This window comes from Mobula birostris, chromosome 10, assembly GCF_030028105.1.
Source record: "Mobula birostris isolate sMobBir1 chromosome 10, sMobBir1.hap1, whole genome shotgun sequence".
Classification (NCBI taxonomy): Eukaryota; Metazoa; Chordata; class Chondrichthyes; order Myliobatiformes; family Myliobatidae; genus Mobula; species Mobula birostris.
Genome location: NC_092379.1, coordinates 38,141,430 through 38,161,387, shown reverse-complemented (window position 1 = coordinate 38,161,387; position 19,958 = coordinate 38,141,430). Strand labels below are relative to the sequence as shown.

At 44.1% G+C, this 19,958-nt stretch overlaps 1 protein-coding gene across 1 annotated transcript in view; it reads right to left on the bottom strand.

The window, feature by feature from the left end:
- LOC140203598 (serine/threonine-protein phosphatase 2A 65 kDa regulatory subunit A beta isoform-like) overlaps positions 1 to 19,958 on the bottom strand; it is an 88,254-nt gene that overhangs the window by 34,568 nt on the left and 33,728 nt on the right. The window contains exons 5-12 of the mRNA XM_072269646.1: positions 15,513 to 15,603; positions 15,321 to 15,421; positions 11,694 to 11,926; positions 9,779 to 9,926; positions 6,798 to 6,953; positions 3,508 to 3,622; positions 1,059 to 1,129; positions 10 to 144 (exon numbers count right to left, since the gene is read on the bottom strand). Coding sequence (XP_072125747.1) covers positions 10 to 144; positions 1,059 to 1,129; positions 3,508 to 3,622; positions 6,798 to 6,953; positions 9,779 to 9,926; positions 11,694 to 11,926; positions 15,321 to 15,421; positions 15,513 to 15,603 — 1,050 coding nt within the window. The remainder of the gene's footprint in view (positions 1 to 9; positions 145 to 1,058; positions 1,130 to 3,507; positions 3,623 to 6,797; positions 6,954 to 9,778; positions 9,927 to 11,693; positions 11,927 to 15,320; positions 15,422 to 15,512; positions 15,604 to 19,958) is intronic.

Genomic DNA, 19,958 nt, shown 5'->3' with positions numbered 1-19,958 from the left:
TAAAATTACCTTATCTTTGAGCTGAGCCAAGACCAGGGGAAGCAGGTGCTCAACAGTGCTGTCCTTGCCCAGGATGGTGGACAAGCCCATAATAACAGAGGCCAGAGCTGACTTCACGTGTTGATTGGTGTCAGACACAAGTTCCTGGAAAAGAAACACAAAAAATGATCAAATGAAAACCCAGACAGGTATCTCAGTCAACACGCACAAAATGCTAGAGGAACTCAGCAGGCCAGGCAGCACCTACAGAAGCGTCGACTGTACTGTTCCCCATAGAAGCTGCCTGGCCTGCTGAGTCCCTTCAGCATTTTGTGTGTGTTGCTCGGATTTCCAGCATCTGCAGATTTTCTCTTGTTTGTCATTAGATATCTCAGTCATGATGCCATCCTGCTCCACGTTCTTATGATCCACCTGGTCAGTCATGGATCATTCTTAAATAATTTCTTTTACAGTTTGATATTCTAGTTTATATAAATCATGGAACAGAACCGGCCCCATAACCCACAATGTTATACTTAAATTCCTAATCAAGTGGGCAATCTAATCTACACGATGTCCATATTCTTCCGTTTTCCTCACATTCGTGTGCTTATCTAAACGTCATTAAAAGTCCCCGATATATCTGCCTCTACCATCACTCCATGCAGCCAACACCATGTTAAAAAACCAGCAACACACACAAGATGCTGGAGGAACTCAGCAGGCCAGGCAGCACCTATGGAGAAAAGGACAGTCGACATTTCAGTCCAAAACCCTTCGGCAGAACTCAGCCCTTTGGGAGAGGGGGAGGGAGCAGGAGAGGGGGATGGGGAGGGAGTGGGAGAGGGGGATGGGACAGGAGAGGAGAATGGGACGGGAGAGGGGGCAAGATGTGACTTGTGCTTGGACACTGAGCTTTTCCAGTTACAAGCAGTTCACACTGATAAATGGTGCCTGAATCCTCGTTTCAGACCCACCCAAAATACTGAGGGACTTTTTCCTGAAGTGAATGAGATGAGTTGCTACATTAATTTTAGATAGACTGTATAACCAGCCAAGAATTTGAGAAGGCATATTACCTTAACATACGGCAAGATGTGACATATTATGACAGTCTCCCTGCAATCTACTGGCAAGTTTTCACAGAAATCTGCAAGATAGAGTACTGCATGTTAGAGAGTTATTCTCAAACAAAACAATGGAGTCAGAGAAAAGTACAGCACAGAAATAGGCCCTTCAGCCCATCTATTCTGTGCCGATCCATTTAAATTGCCTACTCCCATCAACCTGCATCTGGACCATAGCCCTCAATACCACTACCATCTGCGTACCCATCCAAACTTCTCTTAAACGTTGAAATCGAGCTTGCACGCACCACTTGCGCTGGCAGCTCGTTCCACACTCTCACCACAATGATAAATCAATAAAGTTTAACAGATTAAGCAATTGCTGAAAAGCATCTGCCTTAATATTTGTATCTTCTCACAAGATAGTGGGAAGAGAAAACATACATTCTGAAGCACTATTTAAGTCGCACAAGGAAAAGCAAGGCCAGCACCTACAGTGTAAACATCAAGAGTCAGCACAGGTTCAATTTTGGTACATCTGTACATTTTCCCTGGAGTAAACCCCGAGGGAAAAATCCGGAGCCGGATTCTCCGAGGCAATCCTACGTTGAGTTCAACGCTGACTGGCAACTCCTGCGATGCCACTGGTACCAAACTGTATCGGTCTCTGCCGATCCTTTGGACTCATCAGATGCGTGGAGAGGGGGAGCCTGCTACATGGGCAACAGCTTACTCTCCATATCATACTGCCCTGGCTTACGTATCACGTAGACAGCTGCACGTAACATCCATGGTGGACCCTGACCAACGGAGGGCCTCGGGTTAGGCAGTCAGTGGTACAAACGTAAAGAACAGCATTCACTCTTTTTCACAATCTCACAACCTTTCAAGACTCTGCACAAGCAATGAAGTGCAATTTGTAAGGAGCAGCCACCATCGAAACATGAAGTCAAGTGGCACACAATTCCTTTCCATTTGCTGTCATCCAGTTCTGGGATCAGATCAGGATGCCAAAGGGGAGGCATGCTGGCATGCTGTTCTCACTTGGAGAAGTGTCACCTGGATATGTGGTACCACATTAAATAGAGTCATAGAAAAGCACAGCGCAGAAAAGGCCCTTTGGCCCCTCTCGTCCATTCTGAACAATTCAAACTGTCTACTCCCATCTGCTTGCACCAGGTCCATAACACCACCACCACCCCCATATTCCTACTATCCATGTACCTATTCAAACTTCTCTTAAATATTGAAATCAAAACTGCATGGACCACTTGTGCTGGCAGCTCGTTCCACTCTCATGACCCTCTGTGTGAAGAAGTTTCCCCTCATGTTCCCCTTAAGCTTGTCACCTTTCACCCTTAACCCATGACCTCTGGTTGTAGTCCAACCCAATTTCAGTGGAAAAAACCTGCTTGCATTTATCCCATCCATACGCCCCCATAATATTGTACCTCCATCAAATCTCCTCTCAGTCTTCTGCATTCTAAAGAATACAGTCCTAACCTATTCAATCTTTCCTTCCAAGTCAGGTCCTCCAGACCAGGAAACATCCTTGTAAATTTTCTCTGCATTCTTTCAACCTTGTTTACATCTTTCACAGGAGTTCAAAGTTCAGGGGTGTCCAGGGAAGGGGTCGCACCTCTGGTGAAGGGGCTTGTCGTGTCCATTCTGGGGCAGCTCACTCACCTTTGCTCCCCACCGGACACTCATCTCTCCCCTGTGGCTGCAAGCAGCCATTTGCACGTGACAGCAGTCTCATACTCCAGTGAGATTCGGACAAGCCAGTCCTAGCATGCAAAGTCAGCCTCAGCGGACTGGGCGGGTGCGATCTACAGTAAAGCCCAACGGCCAGGAAGGTGGCTCTGCATCGCACTGTGGAGAGCGAGGGGCATGAAAAGACACAGAAAGCGTCCTGGTCATCCACTGCAAACAAGAAGACCCCTGTTTCTTCTGGCGCTTGTTCATACCACTGGACCCGGACTTCTGAGGCCAAGAGAGTGGAACTGCCACAGTGCAAAGGCTTTTCCATTTTAAAAACTCTCCCGCACAGGTTTCCTGTCATTGTCAGACAAAATGTGCAACCACCATCCATACTATACACAACCTTGACATTTGTCTCCTAACAGGCAGCCACAAAGCAAAGGAACCCAACAGAACCCATTAAAGACAGAAAACCATCAATCACACAATGCGCAGGAAAAAAAGACAAATTGTGCAGACAAGAAAAGTAAGCAAATAATGTTCAGGACTGCACTGCAAAATGCCAGGTTGTACAGCTGGATCAAAGGCCTCGTCTCCACTAGGAAAGTTACAGGCACAGATTGCAGTGTCATTGCCCAGAACAAGAGTCTATTAATGAAGTAATTGATAGTTGTTTCTGCTGCCAGAAAGTTGTCACTGTGCTTCACCAACAACATCTTAAACCGGATGGAAAAGACAAGAATGAGAATTCCCAACCAACCTTTAACTTTGTTGGCCCCAGCTGCTCGCACTTCAGCCTCACAATCTTTCAACAGGTTTTGGAAAGCAGGAACCAGATCATTTTCCACAATTTCAGGACCCACGGTTTTCTGAAGCTTTAAAGGCAAGAGAAACCAAATGAGTAACAAAGATAGAGTGGGTTTCAATAGCAGCAATCTGTGCATTAACACGTGAACAGAGGAATCACAAAGACAACACCATCTTTCTTTTCCACGCTCGTGTCGCTGCTGCCATCAGGTAGAAGGTGCAGGAGCCTCAGGACCCTCACCACCAGGTTCAAGAACAGTTACTACCCCTCAATCATCAGGTAGAAGGTACAGGAGCCTCAGGACCCACACCTCCAGGTTCGAGAACAGCTATTACCCCTCAACTATCTGGTAGAAGCTGCAGGAGCCTCAGGACCCACACCACCAGGTTCAAGAACAGTTATTACCCCTCAACCATAAGGATCTTGAACTACAGGGGATCAGTACACTGAATCAATTGAGATGTTCCCACGAGCAATGATCTTACTTTAATTACTCTTTATCTTGTTATTTCATACTCTTGTTATTTATTGCTATTTATTTATATTTGCATTTGTACTTTATCTTTTATTGATCCTGTTTACAGTTACTATTCTATAGAAATTGCTGAGTATGTCCACAGGAAAATGAATCTCAGGGTTTTATGTGGTGACATGTATGTACTCTGAAAATATGAACTTCAAAATTAAAAATCTGAACTATACTTTAGCTACAGACTTCATTGCAAGATTAGTTTATACGTGATCTTGAGCATAGAAAGTGCCTTTTGTGATGGTCTGTCATTAGCAATGATAGCAGAACTTTATAAATACAATAAACTCTGTATCGTTCTAATGCAATTGTTTTCCAATAATGGGTTGGTGCCAATTTCACAAGTGCTCTGGCAACCTTTATCTTGTTCTGGCATATTTCCCCTTCCTTTCCAGTCCTGATGAAAGGTCTTGGCCCAAAACGTCAACTGTTTATTCACTTCCATAGATGCAGCCTGACCTGCTGAGTTCTTCCAGCATTTTTGTGTGTGTTACCTTATATGGAGCTTATTTTTGAACACGGGTTAGTTATCGTATAAAGACAGACAATATAACGTCTTTGCCTGTTCCAAGGGTAACAATCCTAAGATGACAAAATGGCTGTGTTTTCTGTGTGCTTTTGAACACTGGTCCATCTGTAATTTGCTTTAATTTTCGATCAGGTTTACAGTTTTTAATTATGTAATTTTATCATGGGTGGCAGGGTGGAAATACATCTCTACCAAGAGACCTGTAAGGCGTTCCTTCCCTCCGCTAGCCTGCAGGTCACCCTTGGGCAAGGTGTAGCACCTGCTTAGCCAACCCCACCCCCCCAATCAGGGTCACGTGAAGCCATGGGGTAAGAGGAAAGAAACCCAGAGAAATGTTGCCATTGTGTTCACATGTTTATCAATGAGTGGATACCCCATGCTCTGGTAAAGAAATAAATGAGTGGGGAGAAAAAGGGAATGGTCAGATAAATGGTGTCCATTTAGAAGCAGCATTCTTTAGTGTTACCCAGGTAAAACAGCTGTAATGATCTATCCTTGATAAAATATCCACAGATAAACCAGCTGCTTCAGTACAGATTTTACACTCATACAGAACAGAAAGATTTAATCTCAATGCTTTGGGGTGGGACCAGATTTTCCTGGCCTAAAGAGACGGAATTTTAAATTTTTAAAGAAAGGCAAAGTTGAGAAAATATTGTCGTTGATGGCTCTGAATCCGAAAGTATGGTACACAGACAACAACGTGAGCAATTGTAATCAGCTAATTTCTCAGGTCAAAAGAAACAACTAAATAATGTTATTTAATCATTAAATAATGCTTCTTAATTGTTAAATAATGTTAACCTGATTGTTAATGTTTGCAATTAACCTATGTAGGCAATGTGCCTTTATTTTGAGGACTTGTATTACATTGTGGTGAGAAAAGCACGGAGATTTCAGTTGATCCGAGTGTTTTCCCAGGCTGGGAAAGCCTAAGACTAAAGGGCATAGATTTAATTGGAGACACAGAACGCAACAAGCTGTTCCGGCCCTTCAAACTGCACCGCCAGTAACCCACCAACTTGTGCAACAATCTACAATGACTCTTTAACCTACTAACCGGAATGCTTTTGGACTGTGCGAGGAAACCGGAGCACCAGGAGGAAGCCTGAGGCAACAAGTTTTATACTGAGAACAAAGACCATCTGGTTCAAAAAACATAAACACACAGGAGATTCTGCAGATGCTGGAAACTTAACACAAAATACTGGAGGAACTCAGCAGGCCAGGCAGCATCTATGGAAATGAAATAAACAGTCGATGTTTCGGGCCAAGACTGCTCTTCAGGGCTATAAATCTGCCGATGACACAACTATTGTTGGCAGAATTTCAGATGGTGACAAGGGGCCGAAGAGGAGTGAGATAGATCAGCTGGTTGAGTGGTGTGGCAACAATCTGGCACTTTGTCAGTCAGACCAAGGAACTGATTGTGGACCACAGGAGGGTGAAGTTGAATCACCACCTCCCTACACCATACCTGGTTTGTGTGAAGTCAGCAGTGGGAAGGAACCAGCGAAGTCCAGTCCATCAAAATTTTAATTAAATTAATTAATTAATGCCCTACATCACAAAATTTACCACAATGACAGTAAAACCAATGATTGTGGACGTCAGGAAGGGGAAGTCAAGGGAACATACGTCAGTCCTAATCAAGGGGACTGTGGAAAGGGTGAGTAATTTCAAGTTCCTGAGTGTCAAAGTCTCTGAGGATCGTCCTGGCTTTTCAACCTTCCGGCTCATTTTTAAACAGAACTGAAGTTCCCCTTAACTTCCTCCAGTCAAAAGTGAAAAATATCAGTGTCATCAACCTGTGCACGTGCTGAATCCCCAGATCCCTGGCACTATGCCAACAAGTTTGTTTTAAACTGAAAAAGATCTGAGCTCAATTCAGACCAACTTTGTTCTATTTCAGGTCCATGTTTAAAAACAGGCTAATTAAATGAATCTGGAAAGAAATCTCAGCACCTTTTGGCATGTCAGTCAATTATATTAAAAATACGCAGGTGCTTGATTTAATGATTTTTTAAAACTATATTAGAGGAACTAATCGTGTTTTCATGACTTTTGACAGAATCAGAAGGGATTCCAACTGGAACAGAAAACTTAAAGACTAGTTTTAAAACATAAATGCACCATACCATCATACCAAAGAAATGCACTTTGTGCTTTAGCAATAACACGTACTTCAGAAAATTTGTCTGCCACCACATAGCGAACACGCCAGGATTCATCGTCCACTGCCTGCCGGAGGGTCGGCATCACCAACGCTTCCAGGTCTTCCTGGGGCAGCAGCTGGGCTATGCTCACACAAGCCTCAACTGCCAACAGCCTCACCGAATCCTGTGAAAAAGATGTTCAAACCGGGTTTGAGCTGGTTCTTCATTAAAAAACAAAATTAATTTCCTGAAGTTAACATTAGGAAGAACTAATCTCATCAAAAAAATCATAAAAATAAATACTGACAATATAACAATTGTTTCCCAGATGATATCCGTTCAGATCACCTAGAAAGTAGCAACAGGTTTCATTACTTTGCAATGTGTGCTGGAATCTTCCCAGGATACAAGTACTGGAATGGAAATTTGGAGTGTATCAACATGCAACCTTTGATGGAAGCATTCCTTGGATTAGTATATTAGCAAATGTCATGACAGTGCAAAAATTTATTGATAAATCAATTTTCTTTCTCCTGCTCTTGAAGCACCATTCTCTGCTGAGTGAATCTCCAAGCTAATCACCCAAGTGGTCACTTTTCACCGTAGGATGTAGGAGCTGAATTAGGCCATTTGGCACATCGAGTCTCCTCTGACATTTCATCATGGTTGATCCATTTCACCTTCAGCCCAATCTCCTGCCTTCTCCCCATATCTCTTCATCGAAACAGGGAAATCTACAGCACTTTACAGGCTATCCAGCCCCAAAGTTGTGCCGACCAAGTAACCTACTCGAGAAACTGCCTAGAATTTCCCTACCGCATAGCCCTCTATTTTCCTAAGCTCCATGTACCTATCTAAGAGTCTCTTAAAAAACCCTGTATCCATCTCTACCACCTTTGTTGTCAGTGCATTCCACACACCCACCACTCTCTAGGTGAGAAACTTACCTCTGATGTCCCCCTTATACCTACTTTCAAGCACCTTAAAACTATGCCCCCTCATGTTAGCCATTTCAGCCCTGGGAAAAAGTCTCCGGCTATCCACACGATTAATACCTCTTATCATCTTACACGCTTCAACCAGGTCACTTCTCATGCCCTGACTAATCAAGAATCTATCAACCTCTCTGCCCTGAATATACCCAATGACTTCTCCTCTGTGACAATGAATTCCACAGATTCTCTGGATAAGGAAATCCTTCCTCATCTCCATTCTAAATGGACAAACCTCTGCTCTGAGATTGCTTCCTCTGGTCTTAGGCTGTCCCACCATAAAAAACATCCTCCCCATATCCACTCTAGAGGCCTTTTAGTATTTGACAGGTTACAATGAGATCCCTCCCCCTCATTCTTCTGAATTCAAATGACTACAGGAACAGAGCCATCGAATGCTCCTTGAACGACAAGCCTTTCAATCCTGGACCTTTCAATCACTTTCGTGACCCTCCGTTGAACCCACTCCTGTCTTGGCAAACCCTTTGTTAGATAAGGGGCCCAAAACTACCTTCAATATTCCAAGTGAAGCCTTATAAAATGTGAACATTACATCCTTGTTTTGATACGCTAGCCATCATTGGTGGGGTCTGAACCTGGAGCAAGTGTGAACATCTCCTTGGCTACAGATGTGAAGGTTTATTTCCAGGAGTCACTGGACAGTAACCAGAAGAGAAGCTTACTCAACACCAAGGAGCACACGTCCAACCGTTAACCAGAAGCTAGGTGAGGGTCAAAGTGTCCATCCCAGCTCCCCTTCAGCGTACCATTTCTGTACGACTCTGGCTCCTTAGTACACGAGGATACTGCGGACTGCGTCAAGCCTTTTGCCCGGGATACTTTAGGTTGGAGGAATATGAAAGGACACACACTGATTAAACAGTTCGCTCTTCAGGCAAAAGCCTCAAGATAACCACCTTCTTGGAGGAGCATCTCCAGCTGGAGTACTGGAATGGTGTAATCATGCCAATAGATTGACAGGCACTGCTTCCATCTGCTGTGGACAAAGGAAGTTTATAAAGCAGGGGCTCCCAACCTGGGGCCCCTCGGTTGATGGTAGGGGGTCGATGGCGTAAAAGAGGGTTGTGAACCCCGGTTACAAAGGTGAACAGATGGTGCAGACTACAACAACAGAAACTTTGCAAGCAGGAAGTGGCATTAACAAGGCGTAGCATATTGAGTACATGGACGTATTAACCGGATGCAACTCAGTTCTTTGCCACGGACACACCATCCGTACTAATCTTTCCCACCTCCAGCTCATCCATACAGTAAAATGCAAGCGGTAATGTGGGGTGGGGGGGGGGGAATTGCTCCAGTGAGCGGAATGACAGACAGCCTGTTACCGGAACGAGCCAAGTGCTCTCCGTTATTTCACACACTGCCATGACGTGTGGGATACAGAGGCTCCTCAGTACAAGCAATTGATACACATGTGACATAAAGCCAAGGTGACAGCAGCAGCTTCAGCAAGATAAATCATGACAAGCCATGGGGAATAAGATCACCTTTCTTCACTATAATCCACGCTTCCCTCATCCACGTCACCTGCATTCCCACCCCACAAGCCTTTCCAGCGCAGCAGTGTCTGTAGCCCCCACCACCCACAATAGACTCCTAGACTAATCTCAATCCTCCGCTATCTGCAAGGGGCCTCTGCCACTAATCACACCCCACTTTCCCCACCCCACCCTTCAGGGTTCCACGCCACTCATTCATCCTTGTCGCTCTCCCCGAAAGCAAGACAAGGTCTACACTCGCCCATTTGCCTCCGTTCAGGGCTGCAAACAGTTCTTGCAGGCGAAGCGGTGCTTTCCTCTCGGGGCTATTCGCTGTATCTGGAGCTCCTGCCGTGGCCTCCTCGACATCGGAGGACCAACACAGATGGGGTTGGGGGGGCGGCTTCTTCAACGAGCACCTTCTCTGGTTCCGCTGCGACAGCCGGGGTATCCCAATGGCCACCCACTTCAATTCGACTTCCTGCTGCCACCCCAGTATCTGCTCTACAACTACATACCTGCTCATCAGAAGCCAGGGAAGTGAAGAGGGGTATAATGTCACTTTTCAAAAACTCCAGCTCCACAACCTTTGCAAATTCACCCAACTTTGATGCTGCTGCCTGGCGGACCACTGGTGTGTCATCTGAGCACAAGCTGTGGAAAAGTCTGCAGAAAAAATAAAATTAAAGGTCACATAGGAGTAGTCGCCCATTGATGCAGAACTTAACAATTCGCAAGCAGAAATACAAGCACTAAAAATTGACATTTTTGCAATTAATGTTTCTAAATCAGAAGCTACTAAAATATTTTGCTAAACCCATCATCATTATGTGCTGTGTCATATGCTATGGGTGGTCACGGTCTTTCCATGACCCTGATTGTTCTCCGTAAAGTTTTCTACAGAAGTGGTTTGTCATTTCCGCCTTCTGGGCAGTGTGTGTCTTTACAAGGTGGGTGACCCCCAGCCCATTATCAATGCACTTCAGAAACTGTCTACCTGGCGTCAGGTGTCGCATAACCGGGACTTGTGATCTGCACCGGCTGCTCATCCACCACCTGACCCCATGGCTTCACCTGACCCTGATCGGGGCGGGGGCGGTCGGGAGGGGTCGATGGTATCGAAGCAGGAGCTACACCTTGCCCAAGGGTGGCCTGCAGACCAGCAGAAGGAAGCCTTACACCTCCTTTGGTAGAGACGCATCTCCACCACACCACCCAAAAATCCAATATTTGTGGTATTCAGATTTTATCCTGAGAAATACTTCAAGATAGCAACAGAATATAGAAATTTACTGCACATTACAGACCCTTCAGCCCACAATGTTGTGCTGACCACGTAACCTACTCTAGAAGCTGCCTAGAATTTCCCCACCATACAGCCCTCTCTTTTTCTGAAACAACTGACTGTATCTGAAAGTTTACACAAATGACGCCACAAAAAATTTTAATTCAGGGAGTAAAGCGGCTGGAAGTGAACCCCAGATGTGGGACTCCTGCACTTGGAGCAGAACAGAGCCATTGGTTGTGGACTGCAGGGGCACACAGTTACCAAAGCAACCTTCTCGTCCGACAAAACTCAAACACCTCCGAACAAGTGAAATCCTCTGCGCGCCAGATTAATCAAAATGGCCCTGAAGCAGAGCAACAGGCTTGACAAGACACGGCTCTCAAAAAGAGCACGCCTTTGTAAATGACAAGGCCACTTCAACCCCACAGCCGAGAGTAAGCGATGAGCACCACTCGACTATGATGCACCTCGGCTTTTGCTCCTTCCTCACTAAAAACACACAAAAAACCTTCAGTTTATGTCATTAAAAACAAAAATGCCACACTTTCTGTGCTATTTTGGGGCTGATTATTCTCTAAACTAGAAACTTCTACCCACTCAGTTAAAACAAGGTCCCGTCCACCATGGTGGTAGCATGTTATCGCCAATAAAACCAAATTATACCGAAATTGGGTGGCAGGAAGGAAATACGTCCCTGCCAAAGGAGGTGTAAGGCACTCCTTCCCTCCACTAGCCTGCAGGTCACCCTAGGGCAAGGTGTAGCACCCGCTTAGCCTCCCCGATCAGGACTACGTGAAGCCGTGGGAGCAGGTGGTGGACGGTTGTATGAGCAGCAGGTGCAGATGTCAACTCCTGACACTGACACCAGGCAGACAGTCTCGGAAGCGTATTGATAATGGGCTGGGGGTCACCCGTCTTGTAAAGACAGACGCTGCCCAGAAAGAAGGCAATGGCAAACCACTTGTGTAGAAAACTTCGCCAAGAACAATCCTGTCCACGGAAAGACCCACGATCGCCCACACCATACGACACAGTACATAATGAGCGATACTACAGGATGTAGATTTTCTACAATAATACTGTAATATTCCTAGCCAACTTCAATCATGTTCATCTCCAGCATTCCAAGGGAGGAAAGTACTTACTGACGCAGCTCGGTCTTTACACAGCTGGATACCCGAGGGTAGCAGACACTGAAAAGGCTGCATGCCGAAGTCCTGGACGTGAACCAGTCACCACAAGTCAGGCGCTTGACCAGTGGCACAAAGTGGACTTCTAGGTCTGCAGGAGAGTGCTCGTGGGAGATGGCTCGCAGTGAATCGATGGCTTTATTTCGTACTACCGATTTTTCCACCGTTGCCAGGTTCTCCAAGGGAGGCTGATTAGTGGGAAAGAATTAAACTGAAACACATCTTCTTTTTACTCTACTTCTAAGAAACACAATATTTAGAAACAATCTTTAAGATAAATTCTTACATTGCTGAGAATTAGGAATTCTCATAAAGAAAATGAGACAGAGAAACATTTAAAGGCAGAAGAATATAGAGCCGTGCTGGAGGACAAAACACAAACTACCAAAAACTGTATAAATCAAAGGACATATTTTCTCAATCACAGAAATTCCCAAGGTTCCTAACCAGAAAACTCTGTACTAATATTAAATGGAAATTACACTGACACATTCCTAATTACCAGTAATTACTATTTCATCTTCAAATTAAGTACCAATAATTGTTCATCCTATGAGGTTTTAATATGCAAATAAACATGAAGCTGCCTGTCAGAATAATTTTGCCAAAGTTTGAGGGAAGTCCATGGTCATCCACTTTGTTAGAAGAAATAAAAGTGTAAACTACTTTCTAAATTGGGAGAAAATTCAAGAATCCGAGGTGCAAAGGGACTTGGGAGTCCTCGTGCAGCATTCACTAAAGGTTAACTTGCAGGCTGAGGAAGGCAAATGCAATGTTAGCAGTCATTTCGAGAGGACTAGAATATAAAAGCAGGGATGTAATGTTAAGGTTTTATAATGTATTGGTGAGGTATCATTTAGAGTATTATGAGGAGATTTGGGCCCCTCATCTAAGAAAGGAGGTGCTGACAGTGTGCAGAGTTTCAAGGAGATTCACAAAAATAATACTGGGAATGAAAGGCTTGTCACGTGAGGAGCCTTTGATGGCTCTGGGCCTGTACTCGCTGGAGTTCAGAAGAATGAGAAGAGACCTCATTGAAACCTATCAAATGTTGGAAGGTCTGAATAGAGTGGATGTGGAGAGGATGTTTCCTATGGCAGGGGAGTCTAAGGCTAGAGGGCACAGCCCCAGAATAGAGGGATATGCTTTTAGAATGAAAATGATGAGGAATTTCTTTAGCCAGAGGGTGGTGAGTATGTGGAATTCTGTGCCACAGGTGGCTGTGGAGATCAAGACATTGGGTATATTTAAGGCAGAGATTGATAGGTTCTTGATAGGTTCATGGCATCAAAGGTTACTGGGAGAAGACTGGGGAGTGGGGCAGAGGAGGCGAAAAAAGGATCAGCCATGATTGAAAGACAAATTGATAAGACTCTTGATTAATCGCAGCATGGAAGGATACAGGGAGAAGGCAGGAGATTGGGGCTGAGAGGGGAAAATGGATCGATGGGCCAAATAGCCTAACTCTGCACCTATATCTTATATAACTATTCAAACAACAACTGTGCCCACGTTTCAGTTTAGAATTGCAGGCATCACAGGGGCTCCGAGAAAACGTTTCTGAATTGCTATTTTCTATAATACAAAGCCACGCCATCTCAGCGTTCTTCAAGAAACACTGCTAAAAGTTTGTGATATTTTATATACAGCCCCCACCCACACATGAGCAAATTGGATTCCTTACGTAAATGCTTTAAGAATTCTCTGCCTGTACTCGCAGGTAATTTTACACAAAAAGAAAACATTTTTGAAAGGAGTATCAATACAAAAGAACGTACACACTCTATACGCAACATACTGACGCTGGAATGTCTAATTTGAAACCACTGCAATCAATAAAGTAAAACATGGAATAGTAAAGTACAGAAACAGGCCATTCGGCCCACAATGTTGTGCTGAACCAGCTAAAAAGAAAATCAAAAACCACCAAGAACTAATCCCTCCTACCTACACAATGTCCATCTCCCTCCATCTTTTTCATACCCATGCGCCTATCCAAAAGTCTCTGAAAAGTCTCTACCATCATACCAGTCAATGTATTCCAGGCATCCACCACTCTGATGGTAAAAAAAACTTACCCCTCACATCCCCCTTGAACCTACCTACCCACTCTCACCTTTAATGCATACCTCTGGTATTAGACATTTAAATCCTGGGAAACAGATACTCCTCTTTACTTAATCTATGCACATGCTCCTCATAATCTTACAAACCTCTAGCAGATCTCCCCTCGGCCTCCAGCGCTTCAGAGAAAACAACATAAGTTTATCCAGCTCTCATGATCACACGTCCTCTAAACCAGGCAACATTCTGGCGAACCTCTTCCGCATCGACCCCAAAGCCCCAACATCTTTCCTATAGTGGGACAATCAGAACTGCATGCAATACTCCAGACGTGGCCCACCCAGAGTCTGATAAAGTTGCAGCACTTCCTCTAAAGCAGGCAGCATCCTGGTTAAACCTCATTGATCGAGCTACTTTGGTGGTTTCATAAATTGATTTCATTGTTTTAATTCTGAATTGTCCTATGATGAACTGATCACTGAAAATCATTTCAATTTGATCTATGCCCTGTAATAGCCTGAGGCCCTCGTTATTTAATTTCAGAATCTTGTTCCCCATTACGGGTATTTAAAAACAATACAAGTATGTTATTTTAAATAAATATTTAATGCATAGGACCATTGCATCTGGGCATTAAAATCTGTGTTTTGTTTCCCCCAGTTGGGCTCATGTTGAACGTATATTTGGTCAATACAGAGCAGAGGTTTCAGTGTTCGGGGGACGGTATCAGTCCGTGTATGTTTTCCAACAGGCTGCGTGGGTGAACCTGGATCAGGGGTAGAGTAACTACACTTCACTGTAGCAATTCTCAATGATACACCCCTCCAATATTTCAACCAGGTCCTGAAGAAGGGTCTCGGCCAGAAACATCGACCGCTTACTCTTTTCCACAGACGCTGCCTGAGCTGCTGAGTTCCTCCAGCGTTTTGTGAGAGTTGATTTGGATTTCCAGCATCTGCAGACTTTCTCGTGCCTACAAATATGTTGGGGTGGCACAAAGCCTCATCTGCCTCAAAGATTTTATTGCAAACAATAAAAGCAGAGAGGGTTCTGTATGTGTCCGTTTACCCCTCATTCATGCAACCCATCATAACAAAGAAAGATTACAGGGCCATTGCCGGGTTTGGAGGACTTGAGTTATATGGAAAGATTGAATATGTTAGGACTTCTTTTTATCTTGGAACATAGAAGATTGCAAAGAGATATGACAGGAGGAGACAAGATTACGAGGGGTTTAGATAGGGTAAATGCAAGCAGTCATTGTCCACTGAGGTTGGATGAGACTGCAGCTAGAGGTCATGGGTTAAGGGTGAAAGGTAAAATGTTTAAGGGGAACATGTGCTGAACTTTTCTATGACTCATTATAAAGTCACTTACTTTATCATTGCCTGTGGAACCCTGCTGCTTTGAGAATCACCTTCTGGAAATTAACCTTTATTAAGACAGTAATACCACTTCAATGGCATTAACCGCGTGTCTGTCTTGTGCAGTGCTTTGTAAATGTACGACCGCTCTTACCAGCAAACAGTGAACATACTCCGGTCCGCCAACGAGCACCGTGAAGCTCCCTAGTTGCTCCGCTAATGCCAGCAGTGCCTCGTCTTCATCGAAAATGGTGTCTGCATCTAGACGAGAAATCAGTGGCAAGGTGACTCTGAGAGGCGATTGTTCAAACCGAAGCAGCCCAACCACACGCAGCTTTGTACCTACCAGTCAGAAGTGGGAGCAGCTCATTCCGGGTATGCTCTACCCCCAAGGCCAAGGCAATTGTGGACAGTTGCTTTATGTTGTTCAACCGTGACTGGGGAAAGGAAAGAAATGAAATTGATCAATGCCATCCAACCCGGAACAGAATTCTGGAAAAAAAAAGATATTACTGGCCACTCCACTGGGCACCGCACAACATTATTCTCGTCAGCACAAGTCCCGAGCCCAGTCATTAAATGGTTTCTCTTTCTACAGATGCCGAGCCTCTGCTTTGGTCATCCATTTCCATGAATACAGGACCATAATTCACTGAAAGTGGTGCCATGGGTAGATATGGTCATGAAGAAAGCTTCTGGCACCTTGGGCTTCATAAATCAAGGTAAGTTTGGATGTTATGTTGAAATTCTATAAGACAGTAGTAAGACCTAATTTGGAGTGTCATGTGCACTTTCAGCTGCCTACCCACAGGAAAGATGTCAGTAAAGTTGAAAGAGTACAGAGAAGGTTTAGAAGGATGGTGCCAGGACTGGAGGACCTAAGTTATGAGGGAAGATTGAATAGGTTAGGCCCTTATTGCTTGGAACATAGAAGATTGAGAGGAGATTTGACAGAGGTATGAAGGATCTAGGGTAAATGCAAGCAGATTTTTGCCACTTAGGTTGGGTGGGACTACAACCAGAGGCCATGGTTTAAGAGTGAAAGGTGAGAGGTTTAAGGGGAACATGAGGGGGGAATTTCTTCACTCAGAAGGTGGTGAGAGTGTGGAATGAGCTACATACTTTTCAAAAACTTGTGAACGTCAGAAGCAATATAGCAATGCAAAGGGCCTTAAGAATAAGTTGAGGGTGATATGAAGGATCTTCCAGCAATGGAACAGAAACAAAAAGAATAAAGCTAGATCAAGTCCTTTGAATAACCATATACTTAATTTCCTCAACAGTTTTCCAAATTAAACAATGAATATTGTGGATAGCAAATTGATTTTGGAGTAGTATATACAGACAACTTTCTTATTGCCCTAATCAAAGACTGGCAGGACAGTCAAGGTAAGAAGGTATAACAATAATCTTACCTCTAGTTTTTTACTGAGTCTGGCCTCCTGTGCCTTCAATCTCTCCTCCTGATACTTTTCATGCACTTCCTTCAATTTGTCTACACTAGATCTCTTGGCAGATGCTGTCCCTGTTAGGGATGCAATCAAATCAAAGTTATAATAGGTAGTAGCTTCCAATTCAACCAATTCTTTATCATTCAAAATATACACCTCAGCAGGGAGAAATCAACTAACAATTTTACTTAGTTTCTATTCATTTATCGCTACCTGAAGCTTAAGTTTCCAATTAAAATCTATCTGATTCAACGCAGTAATAGCTGCCAGAATTAATTGGAAACTCTCACATACCATTTTGTTTTGTTTATCACACATGTACTGACAGCCCCAGTCTTAGAACACATACCAACTAACACATGTAGGGTTCTTGGTAATGTTAACTGCTAAGGCTAATGAAATGGCGTCTCTGTAATGCTAACTGCTGATGTAATAGTTTCTCTGTAGCTGCGATATTTGGGTTTTAACTACAGATAACAGGGAACTAACCAAATGAGAGACACATTATTCTATCTTGTTTGTCTGGGAACCGAGCTTTTGTGGTTTTTCGGTCGAGGCGAGTGAGGAGGTAGAACGAGTGCGGGGAGTGCTCGGTGATCACCGGACGGAGTCTACGGGAATTCGAGGGTCCAGCGGTTGGCAACGTTTCGGCGGAGGTCATTGAGGAGGAACACCGGAGGCGTGAGCTCCAAAGATTTTTGTGCACAAACTGTTAACTTTAACAAGAGTGGCGTCTTTGTCTTTTATATTTGGTTTCTCTACTAACCACACAACAAAATAAGGGTTATAAAGGCCATGTGTCAGTTTGCCATCACCGTGAAGGCCGACGAAAAGGAAAGGGCGGATTGAGCAGTGGATCATTTGGGGGCTTCTGATGATGCCCTACCTCCAGTTTACTGTAACCTGACTGCTCTGAAGAGCAAGCAGCTGCCGGAATTGAGTTCTGGAGGAGTGGCAGCTGCTCAGTGAGGTGATCCGGGCACTGGCACTATCTGGTATGTATTTGGAAAGGGGGATATGGCGCAGGCGGAGAAGACAAAACCAGCTTCAGTACCTCCATTACTGAGAGAATAGCCTCGTTTGAAGTTAAAGAACCAAATTTTATACCGGTCATGTCAGCCCCGGACCGACCTCGGCCTTGCCAGCTGGTTCTGCCTGAGAAGTATCGGAGCATTGCGTTGAGTTCACTTCATGATGATTCTGGACATTTGGGGGTGGACAAGACCTATGGTTTTTCTTGCCCTGAATGAAGTTGGAGGTTGAAGAGGACTGCAAGTCGTGCATTCGCTGCATACGCCGGAAGACACTGCCTGTGCAGGCAGCTCCTCTGTCATACCTGCAGAGTGCAGGGCTCCTGGACCTGGTGTGTATGGATTTCCTGTCTATAGAACCCGATGCCAGCAACACGGCCAGTGTCTTAGTCATCACGGACCACTACACTGGATATGCTCAGGCTTTTCCTATCAAGGACCAGAAGGCGACTACGGTGGCAAAAGTGTTATGGGAGAAGTATTTCATGCATTATGGCCTTCCCCAGGCGGATACATAGTGACCAGGGATGGGACTTCGAGAGTAGACTCATCTACGAGTTACTGGGCATGCTGGGAGTTGAGAAATTGAGGACCATGCCCTATCACCTGCAGGGCAATCCCCAGCCTGAGAGGTTTAAGCTTGGGACCCTGGAGATCAGCAAGGAGAGCAGGTGGAGTTAACATATCGGGCATCTGGTTCACTGTACCCGAAATGAAGCTACTGCGTGCACGCCATATGCAGGAAGCCAAGGCGTTACTAGTGAAGGCTTGAAACATGGATTGTCCCATATAACTGCTGAAAAGGCATGTTTAATTGGGGCCCATGCAACTGTCCGAGGCTTCACCTTTAGTTTGGAGAAAGTGGGAGAAACCTAAGTCAAACTTGAGAGTAAGAACTAGTTCTACCAGGTGAGGAAAGATGGTGATGAAGGGGAACTGATGAGGTCTGTTGTCTAGAAAGAAGCAGAACATTAAGGACTTCCTGGAAGGGGATGAAAATGTATAAACACTAAACCCATAGTGAAAATAAAGTGATCTGGGCCAAGTAACTGAAAGTGATTGAAGTGATGGAGAGATTGCAGACCAGATAATGTTCTAAGTGTCGGTTGCCAGAAAAACATTGGCAAGAACTGGAGGAAGAACACTTCCTACTTCTTTTTAAAATTAGGACTACATTATCTGTTACATTGATAAAACCAGACAGGCTTCCGGTTACCATTGCATCTCTATTGGTAGAGTAATCCTTCAATACCGTACCATATGAATAGCCTGGATTGTGGGAGCCCAGGTCGGTCTTACAAGAGATAATGTTAAGCCTGGAAAATTGTAGCTATGGAGGAAAGATTGGATAAGCTTGGGTTGTTTTCTAGTCTTGAGATGTATAAAATTGGGAGGATCAAATGGCAGAAATGAGAAGGGCTTATTTCCTGAACAGGGGGATTAAAAAAAAACTGAGGTCCATCGTAACTGCTAGTAGTATTAAAAGTATTTTCACTCAGAGGATGGTAGAGGGATCTGAAATACTTCCCCTCATATTTAAAAAGTAAATGAATATCTGAAGCGCTGTGATCAACTGGGCTACAGAGCCTGAGGTAGGACGTGGAATTAGAATGGGTAGCTCTTTTCTTGACCATCACAGATGCAATTCCCAACATATTTATTTTTATGGTTCTATGAGCTTGGCTTAGGAAATAGGCAGGTAGGTTTTATTTTTAGAAACACAATTTAGTTGTTCAACTAATTTTTAAAAGTGTTTATACTTGTAAACTTTCAACTTAAAAAACTTTCTTTTATCAAGTGTTTTTGGAATGTGTCATCTCAGGTGTTTACAGAGAGAACATTTTGAGATGCAGACGTACCCTTTTTAACAAAGCAACTCAATGACACATTAGATCCTTCACCCTCAGGAAGCGATTTCCAGCTCTTTTCAGATTCAGCCCTGAAAACAAAAAGTAGAAAACTAATTTTGAGCTTAAGAGCTTGGCAGATAAATATCATATTGTCTTTGGAATTTTGCAGTGACGAAGGATCGCAGATCGACATTGCAGACTGCTTTTCTTTTCACAAATTCTGCCTGATTCCGTGCGTGTTACAGCAAGCCACTCACAACATTTCTGAGCCAAATCCCACAGACTCAGGAGCACAGCAAATATCATAGATTATCATTAAACTGCAGAATAGAATGAATTATGTCACTGGATGGAACAATCAGCTCTTGAAAGAAAACCTGCTAGAAATTTAGTAAACTTTTTGAAAACAGAAATCAAAATATCACAGATGCTGGAAATGTAAAGAGAATGACAAAATATT